At 39.7% G+C, this 15,933-nt stretch overlaps 1 protein-coding gene across 1 annotated transcript in view; it reads left to right on the forward strand.

The window, feature by feature from the left end:
• pou6f2 (POU class 6 homeobox 2) overlaps window positions 1-1,866 on the forward strand; it is a 107,438-nt gene extending 105,572 nt beyond the window's left edge. The window contains exon 9 of the mRNA XM_062985573.1: window positions 1,362-1,866. Within this exon, the coding sequence (XP_062841643.1) occupies window positions 1,362-1,866 (505 nt within the window). The remainder of the gene's footprint in view (window positions 1-1,361) is intronic.
• Window positions 1,867-15,933: the final 14,067 nt, after the last annotated feature.

Consider the following 15,933-nt stretch of genomic DNA (forward strand, 5'->3'; position numbering starts at 1 on the left):
TGGACTAAGAATAGTCCACCAACCAAAAATATCCAGCCAACAGCTCTCCGTGGGCAGCGTCCTGTGACCACTGATGAAGGTCTAGAAGATGACCAACTCAAACAGTAGCAATAAGCGATGAGACATCGTCTCTGACTTTACATCTACAAGGTGGACCAACTAGGTAGGACAGTCTAATAGAGTGGACAGTGAGTGGACATGGTATTTAAAAACTTCATTTACATTACATTTTCGGCATTTAGCAGACGCTTGTATCCAAAGCGACTAACAGTACTGTGACAGTATACAGTCTAAGCAATTGAGGGTTAAGGGCCTTACTCAAGGGCCCAACAGTGGCAACCTGGCAGTGGTGGGGCTTGAACCAGCAAGCTTCTGATTACTAGTCCAGTACCTTAACCACAATACAATTTCAGCAGTGTCTTATCCACTCATACCAGCACAACACACACTAACACACCACCACCATGTCAGTGTCACTGCAGTGCTGAGAATGATCCACCACCCAAATAATGGTCCTGACCATTGAAGAACAGCATGAAAGGGGGCTAACAAAGCATCATCAGTAATTGTAGAACTACAAGGTGTTTTTATATGGTAAGTGGAGCTGATAAAATGGACAGTGAGTGTAGAAACAAAGAGGCGGTTTTAATGTTATGGCTGATCGGTGTAAATTAAAAGTAGCACACAAATATATGAATCGCAGTGGGACTGGCATAGACTGAATAGACTCCAGACAGGGTGCCAATCCATCACCAGGCATCACTTATCCATTCACTCACACAGAGGGGTGATGTTAGAGTACCAAATTATTACTGTGCATAGTCTACATTACCATCTTTGTGTTTGCTTTCTTTAAATACATGTAACCTCAAATGCTTTTTGCATTAGAATGAATTATTTAAGCAGTAAATATGAATGTTATGGTTTAATTTATATTTTTGTGCATGTTGTGATATTATTTATCATATAAAAGGGGAATAATGTGGTATTAAAACTGAATTATGGACTTTACGGCCAATTATTTGTTTGATTATTGGAGTTAGCTGCTTGTATTTGGAGTGTCTGATTTTTTTCCAGTCTGTAGAAGAGCCTCCTCAGTCCATCACTGCAAAATGAGCACAGAGAGTCAAACAATAATTAAAAAACAAATAATAATAATTATGAAATTAATTTTGAAAGTAATTCCACTCCACGTAAACCTTCCAGCATGAAATTGCTGACGCAATAAAGAATGCAAACTCTCTGTCTCGTTGGCAGCTCGGACCAGGAGGCTCTTTCTGAGAAACTGGGTCAGACAGCAAACCCCGTTGGCCCAGAAGGGGCAGCCGAAGTAAGCTTGTTCTCTCTCAATTCTCCCCCAGACACACCATCCTGAGAAGCCACTTTTTCCTACCACAGGAAGCCCAAGAGAGCACTATAGCTAGCAGTCTGACAGGCAAACTGAACCCTGGCCTTTTATATCCTGCCAGGTTTGAGAAGTTGGACATCACGCCAAAAAGCGCCCAGAAGATTAAGCCCGTGCTGGAGCGCTGGATGGCCGAGGCGGAAGCCCGCCATCGCTCCGGCATGCAGAACCTGACCGAGTTTATCGGCAGCGAACCGTCGAAAAAGCGAAAGCGCCGGACCTCTTTCACACCGCAGGCTCTGGAGATCCTCAACAGCCACTTCGAGAAGAACACGCACCCCTCGGGCCAGGAGATGACCGAGATCGCTGAGAAACTGAACTATGATCGGGAGGTGGTGCGCGTCTGGTTCTGCAATAAAAGGCAGGCTCTGAAAAACACGATTAAGAGGCTGAAACAGCCGGAGCTCGGACCTGAAGCACCTATGGACCCGCTGGTTGACCCCATGGAGGAACATCCTTAATTTTAAAGGACTTGTTGTAACCACCGATGATTAAACCTGCAAAGGAATGGAGAATTTCAAACCTGCTGTACTGCGATGGACAGAACGTTTAACGTGTTATGGACTCTGACCTTTGAGACTACCAAAAATGTTTTTTTAAGGTTTCATGGTTGAGAAATTTGGCATCCTCTTTTAGGATGAAGCGAAGAATTTACACTTAATATCACACCCAAATCAAGGAACTACAAACCTACTACAACCAAAGTCTGTTGCTTCTGATTTTTAAGGTTTTAAAACGTATTTATTTATTTATTTATTGTGTGTTCTGAATTTTTACATTGGTATTGATGAAAAATTAGATATATCTCATGAGTGAGAGAGTGCACCATTCGTTCTTTTATGTTCTTGGTTTATGATCACTTGAGTTTAAATGTAAATACAATATTTTGCTTTTAATTGATGTCATAAATTTTCAAAATGGCTTATTAATATGTACAGTTGAAGTCAAACGTTTACAAACACATGTAAGGACATGCTTGTCAAAAATGTTCAGGAATTTGTGTTCTTTGATATTTGAGTTTAAATTTGGGTCCAATGTGTACATAGAACACACCTTAGCTCGCTTCACCTCAATTGGACGCTTTTATTAGTCAGTATTAGACCTCTGGCACGACTTTGGCTGGATATTTGGCCACTAAATGAGGCACGTTGTAAAGACTAACCTTGTTTGTTGATTTACAAGCAAAGACTTTTCAATACAATCTACATATTCTCGATAGAGGTCATTACAAGGTCATTCTGGAAGCTTAATTCTTGCTTCATTAAGCCATTCTGATTTGTGTTTTTCGTGCCATTGTCTTGCTGGAACACCAAACTGCATCCGGGATTCAACAATTTTGTGTTACTGTGTTACTGGCATAAAAACAGCCACTGAACAAACCACCACCACCACCGTGTTTGACAGTAGGTACAGTGTTGTTGGGTTTAAATGTTTTCTACTTCAAACATACTTATGTTTTTTGGTTTATCTGTCCAAATACTTTCTTGCAAGAGCTTTTTTTTGTTCATGTGATCAGCAACAAACAGTGGCCTAACTAGGTGCTCATGTGCCCCAGTGCAAAAAAAAAGTGTTGGGCCCCCTCAACAAATTTCATATATATATTCATATATATATATATATATATATATATACAGTGTATCACAAAAGTGAGTACACCCCTAACATTTCTGCAGATATTTAAGTATATCTTTTCATGGGACAACACTGACAAAATGACACTTTGACACAATGAAAAGTAGTCTGTGTGCAGCTTATATAACAGTGTAAATTTATTCTTCCCTCAAAATAACTCAATATACAGCCATTAATGTCTAAACCACCGGCAACAAAAGTGAGTACACCCCTTAGTGAAAGTTCCTGAAGTGTCAATATTTTGTGTGGCCACCATTATTTCCCAGAACTGCCTTAACTCTCCTGGGCATGGAGTTTACCAGAGCTTCACAGGTTGCCACTGGAATGCTTTTCCACTCCTCCATGACGACATCACGGAGCTGGCGGATATTCGAGACTTTGCGCTCCTCCACCTTCCGCTTGAGGATGCCCCAAAGATGTTCTATTGGGTTTAGGTCTGGAGACATGCTTGGCCAGTCCATCACCTTTACCCTCAGCCTCTTCAATAAAGCAGTGGTCGTCTTAGAGGTGTGTTTGGGGTCATTATCATGCTGGAACACTGCCCTGCGACCCAGTTTCCGGAGGGAGGGGATCATACTCTGCTTCAGTATTTCACAGTATATATTGGAGTTCATGTGTCCCTCAATGAAATGTAACTCCCCAACACCTGCTGCACTCATGCAGCCCCAGACCATGGCATTCCCACCACCATGCTTGACTGTAGGCATGACACACTTATCTTTGTACTCCTCACCTGATTGCCGCCACACATGCTTGAACCAAACAAATTAATCTTGGTCTCATCAGACCATAGGACATGGTTCCAGTAATCCATGTCCTTTGTTGACATGTCTTCAGCAAACTGTTTGCGGGCTTTCTTGTGTAGAGACTTCAGAAGAGGCTTCCTTCTGGGGTGACAGCCATGCAGACCAATTTGATGTAGTGTGCGACGTATGGTCTGAGCACTGACAGGCTGACCCCCCACCTTTTCAATCTCTGCAGCAATGCTGACAGCACTCCTGCACCTATCTTTCAAAGACAGCAGTTGGATGTGACGCTGAGCACGTGCACTCAGCTTCTTTGGACGACCAACGCGAGGTCTGTTCTGAGTGGACCCTGCTCTTTTAAAACGTTGGATGATCTTGGCCACTGTGCTGCAGCTCAGTTTCAGGGTGTTGGCAATCTTCTTGTAGCCTTGGCCATCTTCATGTAGCGCAACAATTCATCTTTTAAGATCCTCAGAGAGTTCTTTGCCATGAGGTGCCATGTTGGAACTTTTTAGTGACCAGTATGAGAGAGTGTGAGAGCTGTACTACTAAATTGAACATACCTGCTCCCTATGCACACCTGAGACCTAGTAACACTAACAAATCACATGACATTTTGGAGGGAAAATGACAAGCAGTGCTCAATTTGGACATTTAGGGGTGTAGTCTCTTAGGGGTGTACTCACTTTTGTTGCCGGTGGTTTAGACATTAATGGCTGTATATTGAGTTATTTTGAGGGAAGAATAAATTTACACTGTTATATAAGCTGCACACAGACTACTTTTCATTGTGTCAAAGTGTCATTTTGTCAGTGTTGTCCCATGAAAAGATATACTTAAATATCTGCAGAAATGTGAGGGGTGTACTCACTTCTGTGATACACTGTATATACTGTATATATATGGGGCAGCACGGTGGCCTCACAGCAAGGGTTCGATTCCCAGGTGGGGCGGTCCGGGTCCTTTCTGTGCGGAGTTTGCGTGTTCTCCCCGTGTCTGTGTGGGTTTCCTTTGGGTGCTCCGGTTTCCTCCCACAGTCCAAAAACATGCCACCAGGCTAATTGAAAACACTGAATTGTGCTATAGATACCTAGCCGCTAGATGCACAAACCAGTGCATTGTAGTGCCGGTTCCAAGCCCGGATAAATAGGGAGGGTTGTGTCAGGAAGGGCATCCGGCGTAAAAACTGTGCCAAATCCCGCCGGCGACCCCTAACGGGAAAAAGCCGGAGATGCCGACCCCGACTAGGGTCGGCATCTCCGAACGGGACAAGGGCTGAGGAACAAGAAGATATATATATATATGAATTAAAAGTACTCACTCAGAAGTTCATGCGGTGTGCCTTGCGCTCAGCAAAATCATCTACAATAGACTTCAAGTCCAAACTCCTGCCTTTGGTATTTTCAATGCACATAACAGCCAAACCATTAAGCCTCTCCTGTCCCTTGCTGCTCCTCAAGTAGACCTTGATGAGTTTTAGTTTAGAAAAGGATCGCTCGTATATTTTGATTACATGTATTCTGATATTTCATTGTATTTTAGTTATTTTTATATTTTACTTAACAAAAATATTGCAATATAATAATAACAACCTGGCGAGTGCAGCCAATGGGGGGGCAGTGCGGTGGGGGGTTGAGTTTATGTCGTTTAGTTACGCATCTGGCAACAAAGTTTGGTTCAAGCCTTTAGGTGCTAATTTTGAAGCAGAGGTTTCTTACTTGCAGGTCAGCCAAGAAACCCATGGTGATTTTAAGCTCACGTAAATGTGGACGTTGTAACAATCTTAATTTTCCAAATATTTTCCCAGCTTTGGTAAAGAGCCCACTGTTTTATGTACTGTTTATCACTTATTTATAATTGTTTGAAACATAAAGTTCTATAGAAATGGATCCAATTGACATTTCTCACTTCAAGACTTTCCCATTCACTTCAAGACCTGTCCTATTTAAATGTATTAAATTAGAATTACTAACTAGGATTTACAAGGCCATGCCACAAAGTTAACTGACATTATAAAACTTTTTACACCAGCAAATTATTAAACAGCCCAGGTTCTGGTCTGTAAACATTTACATATTAATTATATTAAATACTTTATACAGTTGACCCTTGACTTACGAATTTAATTGGTTCCAAGGGGTTGTTCTTAAGTCAAAATGTTTGTAAATTAAACCTTTTTTCCCCATAAGAAATAATGTAAATAGAATTAATCCGTACCAGACCTCCCAAACCACCCCCTTACTTAACCTTTCTAATGTTTTTTTTTTGTTTTAAATACAAGTATATTTTCCCTTAAATCTTAAATTATAGAAAATACATTACTGTAATAAACAATAATAAACAAAAACATAGTACCATTTTTTTATAAAATGTATCTACCAGAAACCACAATAACTTTCATACTGTACTAATAATAGTAATAGACACCGAAAAAACACCGTCCACTGTCCGAATGTTCACTCACTCTATATATATATATATATAGAGAGAGAGAGAGACGGTTGGAGTCAACTTGTTTGTGACGTCACACTTGTCATTCGAGTGCGAATTTCGGTTCGTGATCCGAAATTTTTTTGTACATTACGTTGAAAAAAATCGCTTGTAACCCAAAATGTTCGTATGGTAAATGGTTCGTTAGTCAAGGGTCTACTGTATTCATCCAATTTTGTGGCAACCTCAATGGAATGGCAGTGATCCTGTGCAAGGTCTATGAAGATATGATTTTTTAAGGTTGGTGTGGAGGAACTTCACTGGCCTGCACAGAAACCTGACCTCAGCCTCACAGGAACTAGGATTCTAATAGTGAGCTAGGTCTTCTTGTCCAACATCAGTACAAACCTCACACAAAAGCCTTTACAAAATAGGGGAGGCTGATATAGGCATAGTCCAAGGTTACAAAATAAAATGTCCAACAAGCTTATGATTGGGAATCCACATACATGTAGTTGTGCAAAGATTTTTCTGTCAAGACGTAAGTTTCAATTAATAACTGTCCCTTACAAATGTATATAAACCTTTGACCTCACATTGTTGCAGCTGTGATTTAAACTACATTGTCATTGTTTTGCCAAAGCCTTCTAGCCAAAGAACAAAATTTTTAGCCCATTGACTACAAACAGGGCAATTTTTGTGATCAGATTGTTTTTATTGGCTTCAGGTCTGCCTGATTTTGCAGCACACGGCTAATAAGAGGTGAATCAAATGTGATCATTTTACTCTGGCTCATTTTTATGCATGAATTTTATTATTTTTGTTAAAAATAGGTGTAAGATTGTGTAAAATTATGAACAGTCTCATACGACCAGGTTATCTGAATGCAGGTGAAAAATTCAGATTCAAAAAAGTAAATCCTCACCACCTTTTAGTTTGGACTACCTGGCATTTCACTTTTCTGAGGCTCAGTGGCGCCACTAGTCTGGCTTGGTGCTTAACAGACATTGACCATGTCTAAGGAAAAGAGGGCTGGATGGCGATTCACTAATTGGCCACTACAACAACGACTCTTATTGGTCGAGGTGCCAGCACAAGTGGTGGAGGAATACAGAGGGAGCAGCGTGATCCTCCCAAGGAGCCTTTGAGCAGTGTATTAATAAGACGTTGTGTAGCAATCATAGCTTGCAAAAATGCACAATTAAATTGAGAATATCCAATTAAAGTGCAAAAAGGATAAATCCAATAACAAATTTTCAGAAATCATTGGTATATTCAACTGGAAAAATTTACTTTTTTTTTCAAATTGGCATTTGACACCTCTGTAATCTAAGAACCTGTGAAAAAATTGCAACAATCATCAACAGCAAGAGCAGTTTTATATTTCTTATGATGGAAGATGAGAAAAAGTAAGCTAAGCATGCTAACCTGACCAACCATATCTATTTATACACTATATGGCCGAAAGTGTATGTACAACCTTTCTAATTAAGGCTTAGTGTTTTTATCCTTACGGACTGTGCATCTGTGGTGTTTATGAACTTGTGCACAGAGCCCTGACCCTAACCCTAACCTTAAATTGGAATAAATTGGAAAGTATTGGAAAGAATAAGATGCAATCCCATTGGTATAATGTTTTAAGTCCATGGTTAGTTCCAGTCAGGTAAATGGATACCACTTTTTTTTTAACTAAAAATGACCCTCTGAAACATTAAAGTTGTTTGATAAGTTGTTGCAGAATGGAGTAACCATGTGAAAAAGTCTACATGAGGATGAACTGCAGACCCAACGGAGGTCATTTAAACCAGTTTTACACTTTACTGTATTTCTCTCAGTATAATTAAATCATATGAGGCAGTCTGTGACACCTTTATAGAACATCTTGAGAAACTGGGTCTCAACATCCACTAACATTAAATAACAACCCCTTACATTAACACCACTGAACACTTTTGAAATAAATTGGAAAGTAGCTAAGGATGGGATGCAGCCCCATTGTTATAGTGTTTTGTAAGCCCATGGTTAGTTGTGCTTACTCAACACACTTTTGGCCATAAATTGTATAAACTGGTTCGTATGAATTTGCTGTTATATGTTAATAAATGAATTTTATGTCCTACTTCCAAATGGCATATCAGTAAAGCATTAATTTTGTTGTTTTAGGAACAAAGTTTGATTGGAAATATGCTTTGGACAAACAGTTGAAGTGGTTTGGAAATGTTACTGTCCCAACCAAAAGTGGCCAAAATCTTCACTCACGCCTTCATTGATTGGTGTGTAAAATGTGTAAATGTGGCTGGGAGTACAAGAAGGGCTCTTGCCTTCCCTTCAATCAAAGTATCATTAGCCAATCGTAGACAATTAGTAAAATCTTCAAATTCACATCATAATAGTATGGTATTTTGTTACATAAACTTATCATTTATTTATTTAATACTCACTCTCTCGCTTTTTTAACTGTTTATCCAGTTAGGGTCGCAGGGGGGTGCTAGAGCCTATCAGAGCTTTTCAATGGGCGCAAGGCACACAGTAACACCCTGGATGGGGAACCAGTCTATCGCAGGGCAGACACACATACACACACACACATACACACGCCCATTCATCTATAAGGCAATTCAGTGTCTCCAATTAACCTGACTGCATGTTTTTGGACTGTGGGAGGAAACCCACGCAGACTAATTTACTAATATAGCTTCACACCCCCAGGTCTCTCTTGTTTTGATTTTTTGTCTCAGAAGTGTGGATTACGATTGGTTGCAGTTGCAGTATGTCAGACATGTTTAACAAAGAAGCTGTAACCAAAAACAGAAACAAATAAGAGAAAAAAAAAGAACTAAACAAAAAGGTTTTTCAATGCATCTTTTCAATGCTGGACCAAAGCGTAACTGTAATATGCACACTGTACAGAGATCAATGGCTAAACAATGCTGACAATCTTAAAATGTTCAAACGTGGAAGGAAAATGAATGAAATGAAGAATGAAGAAGTCGTGGGTTACCTCATGACTGTGCTTGTACACGTTGGAGGAAATAAAAAGAAATGACAGCAACTTATGGATCTGTGTAAATTTACAGTATGTAAGTAGTTTTCACCAAAGGGAATGTGAGTCTACCCTTTCATTTTCAGTTTCACTCTGTAGTGTTTAGACTCATCTGTATAGAGCATTTAGACATAGTTGTGACATGGTTATGTTAATTGTTTGTATGTTCTACCCCATGTGATTTACAATGATGAGTATTTTCCCTATATGATAGGGAGCAAAGAGAGCTTTGTGACCGAACTTTATTGTATTGAACACATATACACATGTACAGTTAACGCATCCTGACAAAACACACACACACACACATGAAGACAGATGAACGGCAAGACCAGCTGTTGGAACACTAAATACTTTTAAACCAAAGCTGATAAACCTGCAAAGGTTGCTATAAATTTTATAGACTGAAAACTGTACGTAATATATAGAGCAATATATGTTTGGTCAGTTAAGCTGCACTTTGTGTATTCCTGGACAGCTTCAGATCTGTTACATTTATTTGTACCATAAAAATTATTAATAAACAATTGTTTGACATGAAACAAGTGGATTTTTTGTAAGTTCCTGCATTAAAAACACAGTGACATGGTGGTGAAGCGGAGGTAACAACCAGGACCGAATCACAGACATGGAAAACAGGCAATTGGGGAGAAATAATGGGATAAGATAGCACTTTTTAACTAAAAATGACTCTCTGACACATTAAACACTGTTTGATAGGTTGTTGCAATTACTGCAGTATTCATAAGTAATATAAACCAGTTTTACACTTGAATTGCTCTCAGTATAGTGAAATCATATGAAGCAGTCTGTGACACCTTTATAGGAGAAACATTAGAAACTGGATCTCAACATCTACCGACATTAGATAACAATGACAACCACATTTACAAAAAACAACATACACAATGAATTCTTCACTGTATCAGAGGGTGATTGAAGAAAATATAAGACCATCTGTCCAAAAACTGAAGCTGAAGTGGAGGTGGACCATGCAACGTGACAACAACCCAAAACGTTCCAGTAAATCCACCAAGGAATGGCTCAAAAGAAAGAAATGCAGAGTTCTGAAATGGCCAAGCCAAAGCCTGAATCTTAATCCTATTGAGATGCTGTGCATGCAAGAAACCCCTCAAACCTCACACGGCTGAAGAAATTATGCATGGAGGAGTGGGAAATACTTCCTCCCAGTCGATGTCAGAGACTGGTAGATGGTTATAGGAAACGTCTAAAGGGGGAAATACCATAGGGTGTCCTAATTTTTTCCTCACAATCAATTTCCATTTTTGTGTTTCCATCAATTGCATCAGTGTCTTATCCACTCATACCAGCACAATACACACTAACACATCACCACCATGTCAGTGTCACTGCAGTGCTGAGAATGATCCACTACACAAATAATACCTGCTCTGTAGTGGTCCTGTAAGGGTCCTGACCATTGAAGAACAGGGTGAAAGCAGGTTAAAAACACATGCAGAGAAACAGATGGACTAAAGTCAGTAATTGTAGACCTACAAAGTGCTCCTATATAGTAAGTGGAGCTGATAAAATGGACAGTGAGTGTAGAAACAAGGAGATGGTTTAAATGTTATGGCTGATCGGTGTACATGGCATTACGGACTCTAGATTTTCTAGCTGGACATTGATGTCCAAATCAACCCCAAACAATGGGTTAGTGACCACAAAACCAGGCTTTCACCATGACATAGTCCCCTGATCTAAACCCTATTAAAAATAAGAACTAAATAAAAGAGTAGGCAAAAAGGAATCTAGGAGAGTGGAAAATCTGGAGAGATTCAATGCTGATCTTTGCTCTAGATTCTTCAATCTCATAAAGCATTATAGGAGAAGACTCATTTTCACAAAGAATAGATTCAGGGCTGGCATTTATTTTTTAAAATATGTTGAGGCTTTACTTTTCTCAAATATGTTTATAGACTGAGCTAGTTAATATTTTTCAACCAAGCATGCCAATAATAATAGATACCTCAGACTTCTTTGGAGGCACCTTCACATAAAGAAGCAAACCTACAGATTAAAAATCTATAAAGCCTTTAAATATGAAGTTTGCACCTTAAAGCAAACTGACAGCACATAATGCTACTGCAATTCATTATTGACTCTCTTGGGGTCAGCTGACAAGAATCTAACGCCACAACTGATTCGCATCAATCTTACAGCGTTTTATCATTGCAGATGGCAATAATGAGACGAGTCTGAGACTCTGAGTTGAAAGCCTCCAACTAAACTCCAAAGTTTCTCATCCACAAAGCCTTTCAACGCTGACTGGCTGCCTACTGGAAGAGCAGTAAATAAATAAATAATCATCATAAAAAAGCACACGCCACATAAATTATTAACATGAGACTGAGAAGCAATGTCGAATATGTTCGCACCGTGGTTTTTTTCCCCGTTCCCATAGTGTTCTTTTTCAGTCTGAAGGTAGAACTTGTTTGTTGTTTTGGGTCTGTTTCCAACCCCCCTTCTTCCTATTTCTCTTTTAAGGCTGTAATTGCACCATTTCTGCTGCTATTGTTTATCATCTGTCAATCTGCTTTGGCCTGAAAGAGGAGATAAAGGCAAATGGGACTTTAACCAACTCAGATTCAAACAGATGCATCGCAAACCTGCTGTATTAGAGATTGGTTTCATCTGTTCGAGGTAATAAAGTAGGTCGTAGTTCATTGCTGCTTTGCGTAGTGTAGCCTGTGTGTGTGTGTGTGTGTTTATGGTGTAGTGACAGGAACACACACACACACACACACACTGCAGTTAATACAAGTTACTTACTTTATTTCTTTTCCTTTTTATTGTACCTATAGCTCAAACTAGTCCCAAAGCCTTAACCCTTTAATGGTCTCACCAAGATAATAATGTTTAAATTTTAAAAAAAAATTTCTTTGCATTTCTTAGTTTCTTGGGACTATACCAACAACAAACAATTATTATTTTTTACTAGTGCACACAGTATTTTTAAAAAGCCTCTACCAAACAGTTGAGATGATCACAAATATGATACTTTTATGGATGATTTTTCAGCTGCTAGATTCAAGATGACATATAGATTAGAAAGACCAGTTTTTTAAATACAGCTTGGTTTTACCCAAGTATTTTTTATATACAGTATATATTTTGTTTATGCATTTTCTCCCCTTTTTCTCCCTTTTAGCGCGACCAATTGCCCGATTGCGTCATGCTTCCTCTCCACCAATGCCGATCCCCGCTCTGATTGAGGAGAACGAAGCTAACCCACGCCCCCTCAGACACGTGGGCAACATGCCGTATGCATCTTGTCACCTACACTTTGACGAGTGCAGTGCAGATCAGCACTGTGTACGGAGAGACCCACCCTGACAGCACTCTTTTCCCGTCTCTGTGCAGGCACCATCAATCAGCCAGCAGAGGTTGTAACTGCATTAGTTATGAGCGAGACCATATCCGGCTTTTTAATATGCCACCCCTATCTGAACAACAGGCCAATTGTTCATGTGGCCGTCAGCCCAGCCAGCAGGCAGAGCTGAGACTCGATACAATGTATTCGAGATCTCAGCTCTGGTTCCAGCGTGTTTTTACCACTGCGCCACCTGAGCGGCCTTTTAAATACCCAAGTACTTAAACACAGTAAGCTCAACCAAATGGTTGAACAGACCATTAAAGTGCAGGTCATACATTACAAAATAGGCTGTTTAATATAATGATAATAAGAAGAAAAATAATAATTATTTTTCTTATTATAAATGCATCTTACACAGTCCTCCTACAGTATAAAAACATCTTATTATTATTAAATTAAGAAGAGGAGGAAGAAGAATTATTATTATTATTATTATTATTATTATTATTAATATTACTATTCTTCTTATTATTATTAAATTAAGAAGAGGAGGCAGAAGAATTATTATTATTATTATTATTATTATTATTATTAATATTACTATTCTTATTATTATTATAAAAATAAGAAGAGGCAGAATTATTATTATTATTATTATTATAAAAATAAGAAGAGGCAGAATAATAATAATAATAATAATAATAATTATTATTATTATTATTATTATTATTATTATTATTATTATTATTATAAATGTATTATCTTACACAGTCCTCCTACAGTCTCAATACTATGGTACAAGTGGTTGAGGAATACAGGGAACATAGCCTGTTCCTCTGTATGTGTTAAAGCTCTCAGCTCTCATGTTACATGGTAGGATGGAATGTTCTGTCGTTTCAGACATCAGTAGTTAGAGGAGGTGTGCACTACCCCGCAGCCCTCTTCGGTCCAACTGATAATGTCTAAATTTTGAGAAAGGACTCTTGAAATTGAAGCTCTTGAGTCTGCAACAATCAAGAAAAAAGGCCACAAAATCTTGGTGGGACTGAATAAAATTCAGCTTTAGTGGCTGAACGAGAGAGTGAGAGAAAGAGAGAGAAGGTGGAGGAAACATGGTGACTTGTCAGCATCTCAAATGGATTATGTTCCTATATCAGTCAGGACACTGGCAAAGCAAAATGGGAGAGTATATATATTGTGTGTGTGTGTGTGTGTGTGTGTGTGTGTGTGTTCAATGCAGATGGTTTTAAATTGCTTCTATTGTTTTTCCACCTGAACAGAACTCTTCTTCTGGCTTATCTATACGCCGCTGGTCGTGAAGCGGTGCTGATGTTCTCGGAAAATGAACTGTCGCCGCATCACTCAAACACGCGTCCACATCCACACACCTCCACATAAACACTCTCGTCCTAATTTCACACCTACACCCCTACCTCTCTTCCACCATCAAATTTGCACGCATTCTTATTCTGTCAAAGGCACACTCAAATATATGGTCGATTTGCCAGCTTTGCTGTTTGCACACACCTTGTTGCCTCCGGAGGGGCAATTATCGATGCTCATAGCCTGTCCGAGGTGTCTGTGCATACACTCGCCCCTCTGGCCCTGTCCATCTCTCGTCCCCGTCATTAGAGGGGAAAATAATGCCTGACGCTGATGGAACCTTGACTGGGACGATAGAGGCCATCAGCCTTCGCTCCATTTAACTGCTGGCGTGGAGGCAAGACGTGAAAAGGGGGTTTGGGTACATCTTAGAGGGTGAGAAGATTGCAGCATGGTTCCACTTCTGTACAGTCTGTAGATGAGTTTTCTGGGCCTGAGCTTATCTCTGATGGACCAAACGACAGTGGAAACATGCTGTGGTCAGATGATTCCATGTTTTAGCTTGGTTTTAGAAAAATGGACATTATATTCTCGGTGCCAAATACCTAATTTATCCAGACTTATCAGTGAGAAGCCAACATCTGGCATGGTATGGAGGTCTAGGTAACATTAATCTAGTGGCATATATTGAGATTTTAAAGAGGCAACGTCTTTATCCCGAGAAGTCCATGGTTATTTCAGCATGATAATGCCAGGCAGCATTCTGAACACACTACAACAAATGGCTTCATAGAGAGGCCTGTGCTTGTGTGGCCTGCCTGCAGTCTAGATTTGTGTCCTATTGAAAATATATGGCACGTTATGATAAGGTAAATCAGATTTAGTCCATAAAGCCAATTATGGACTGTTGAGCAGCTGATGTCTAGGTTAGAATCTCAGCAGGTGCTATCAGCCAGCTGGGCACCTGAGTGGATGGACCTGAGTGGCTGTCTGTTTAATGGCAGAACACACAAAACCCCACAAGGAAGGCCTGGGGGAGAGGGGGCGGAGCCCTGCTGCATGTCCAGGGTGTGTTGCTGCCTTGTGCCCAGTGTTTCTGGGGAATTCTGACTCACGTTAACCCTGATCAGGATCAATCACTAAAGGGTGTGTGTCTCTTTATATATACCTGTATATATACACACACTGACCAGCCATGACGTTAAAAACCACCTCCTTGTTTCTACACTCACTGTCCATTTTATCAGCTCAACTTATCATATAGAAGCACTTTGTAGTTCTACAATTACTGACTGTAGTCTATCTGTTTCTCTACATACTTTTTTAGCCTGCTTTCACCCTGTTCTTCAATGGTCAGGACCCCCACAGAGCAGGTATTATTTAGGTGGTGGATCATTCTCAGCACTGCAGTGACACTGACATGGTGGTGGTGTGTTAGTGTGTTTTGTGCTGGTACGAGTGGATCAGACACAGCAGTGCTGCTGAAGTTTTTAAACACCTCACTGTCACTGCTGGACTGAGAATAGTCCACCAACCAAAAATATCATCTCTGACTTTACATCTACAAGGTGGACCAACTAGGTAGGAGTGTCTAATAGAGTGGACAGTGAGTGGACACGGTATTTAAAAACTCCAGCAACACTGCTGTGTCTGATCTATGTCATTGTCACTGCAGTGCTGAGAATGATCCACCACCTAAATAATACCTGCTCTGTAGTGGTCCTGGGAGAGTCCTGACCATTGAAGAACAGCATGAAAGGGGGCTAACAAAGCATGCAGAGAAACAGATAGACTACAGTCAGTAATTGTAGAAGTGCTCCTATATGGTAAGTGGAGCTGATAACATGGACAGTGAGTGTAGAAATGAGGAGGTGGTTTTAATGTTTTGGCTGATCGGTGTATATGAATAATGCTTTTAGGTACCAGGACCCATGTTTTGGATAATAATGATGTACAAAAAAGCTTTTTTATATTATAATGTTTTGTGTTTTACTTATTATCATAAACTTATTTATTA

Source organism: Trichomycterus rosablanca, chromosome 23, assembly GCF_030014385.1.
Source record: "Trichomycterus rosablanca isolate fTriRos1 chromosome 23, fTriRos1.hap1, whole genome shotgun sequence".
In the NCBI taxonomy this organism is placed as follows: domain Eukaryota; kingdom Metazoa; phylum Chordata; class Actinopteri; order Siluriformes; family Trichomycteridae; genus Trichomycterus; species Trichomycterus rosablanca.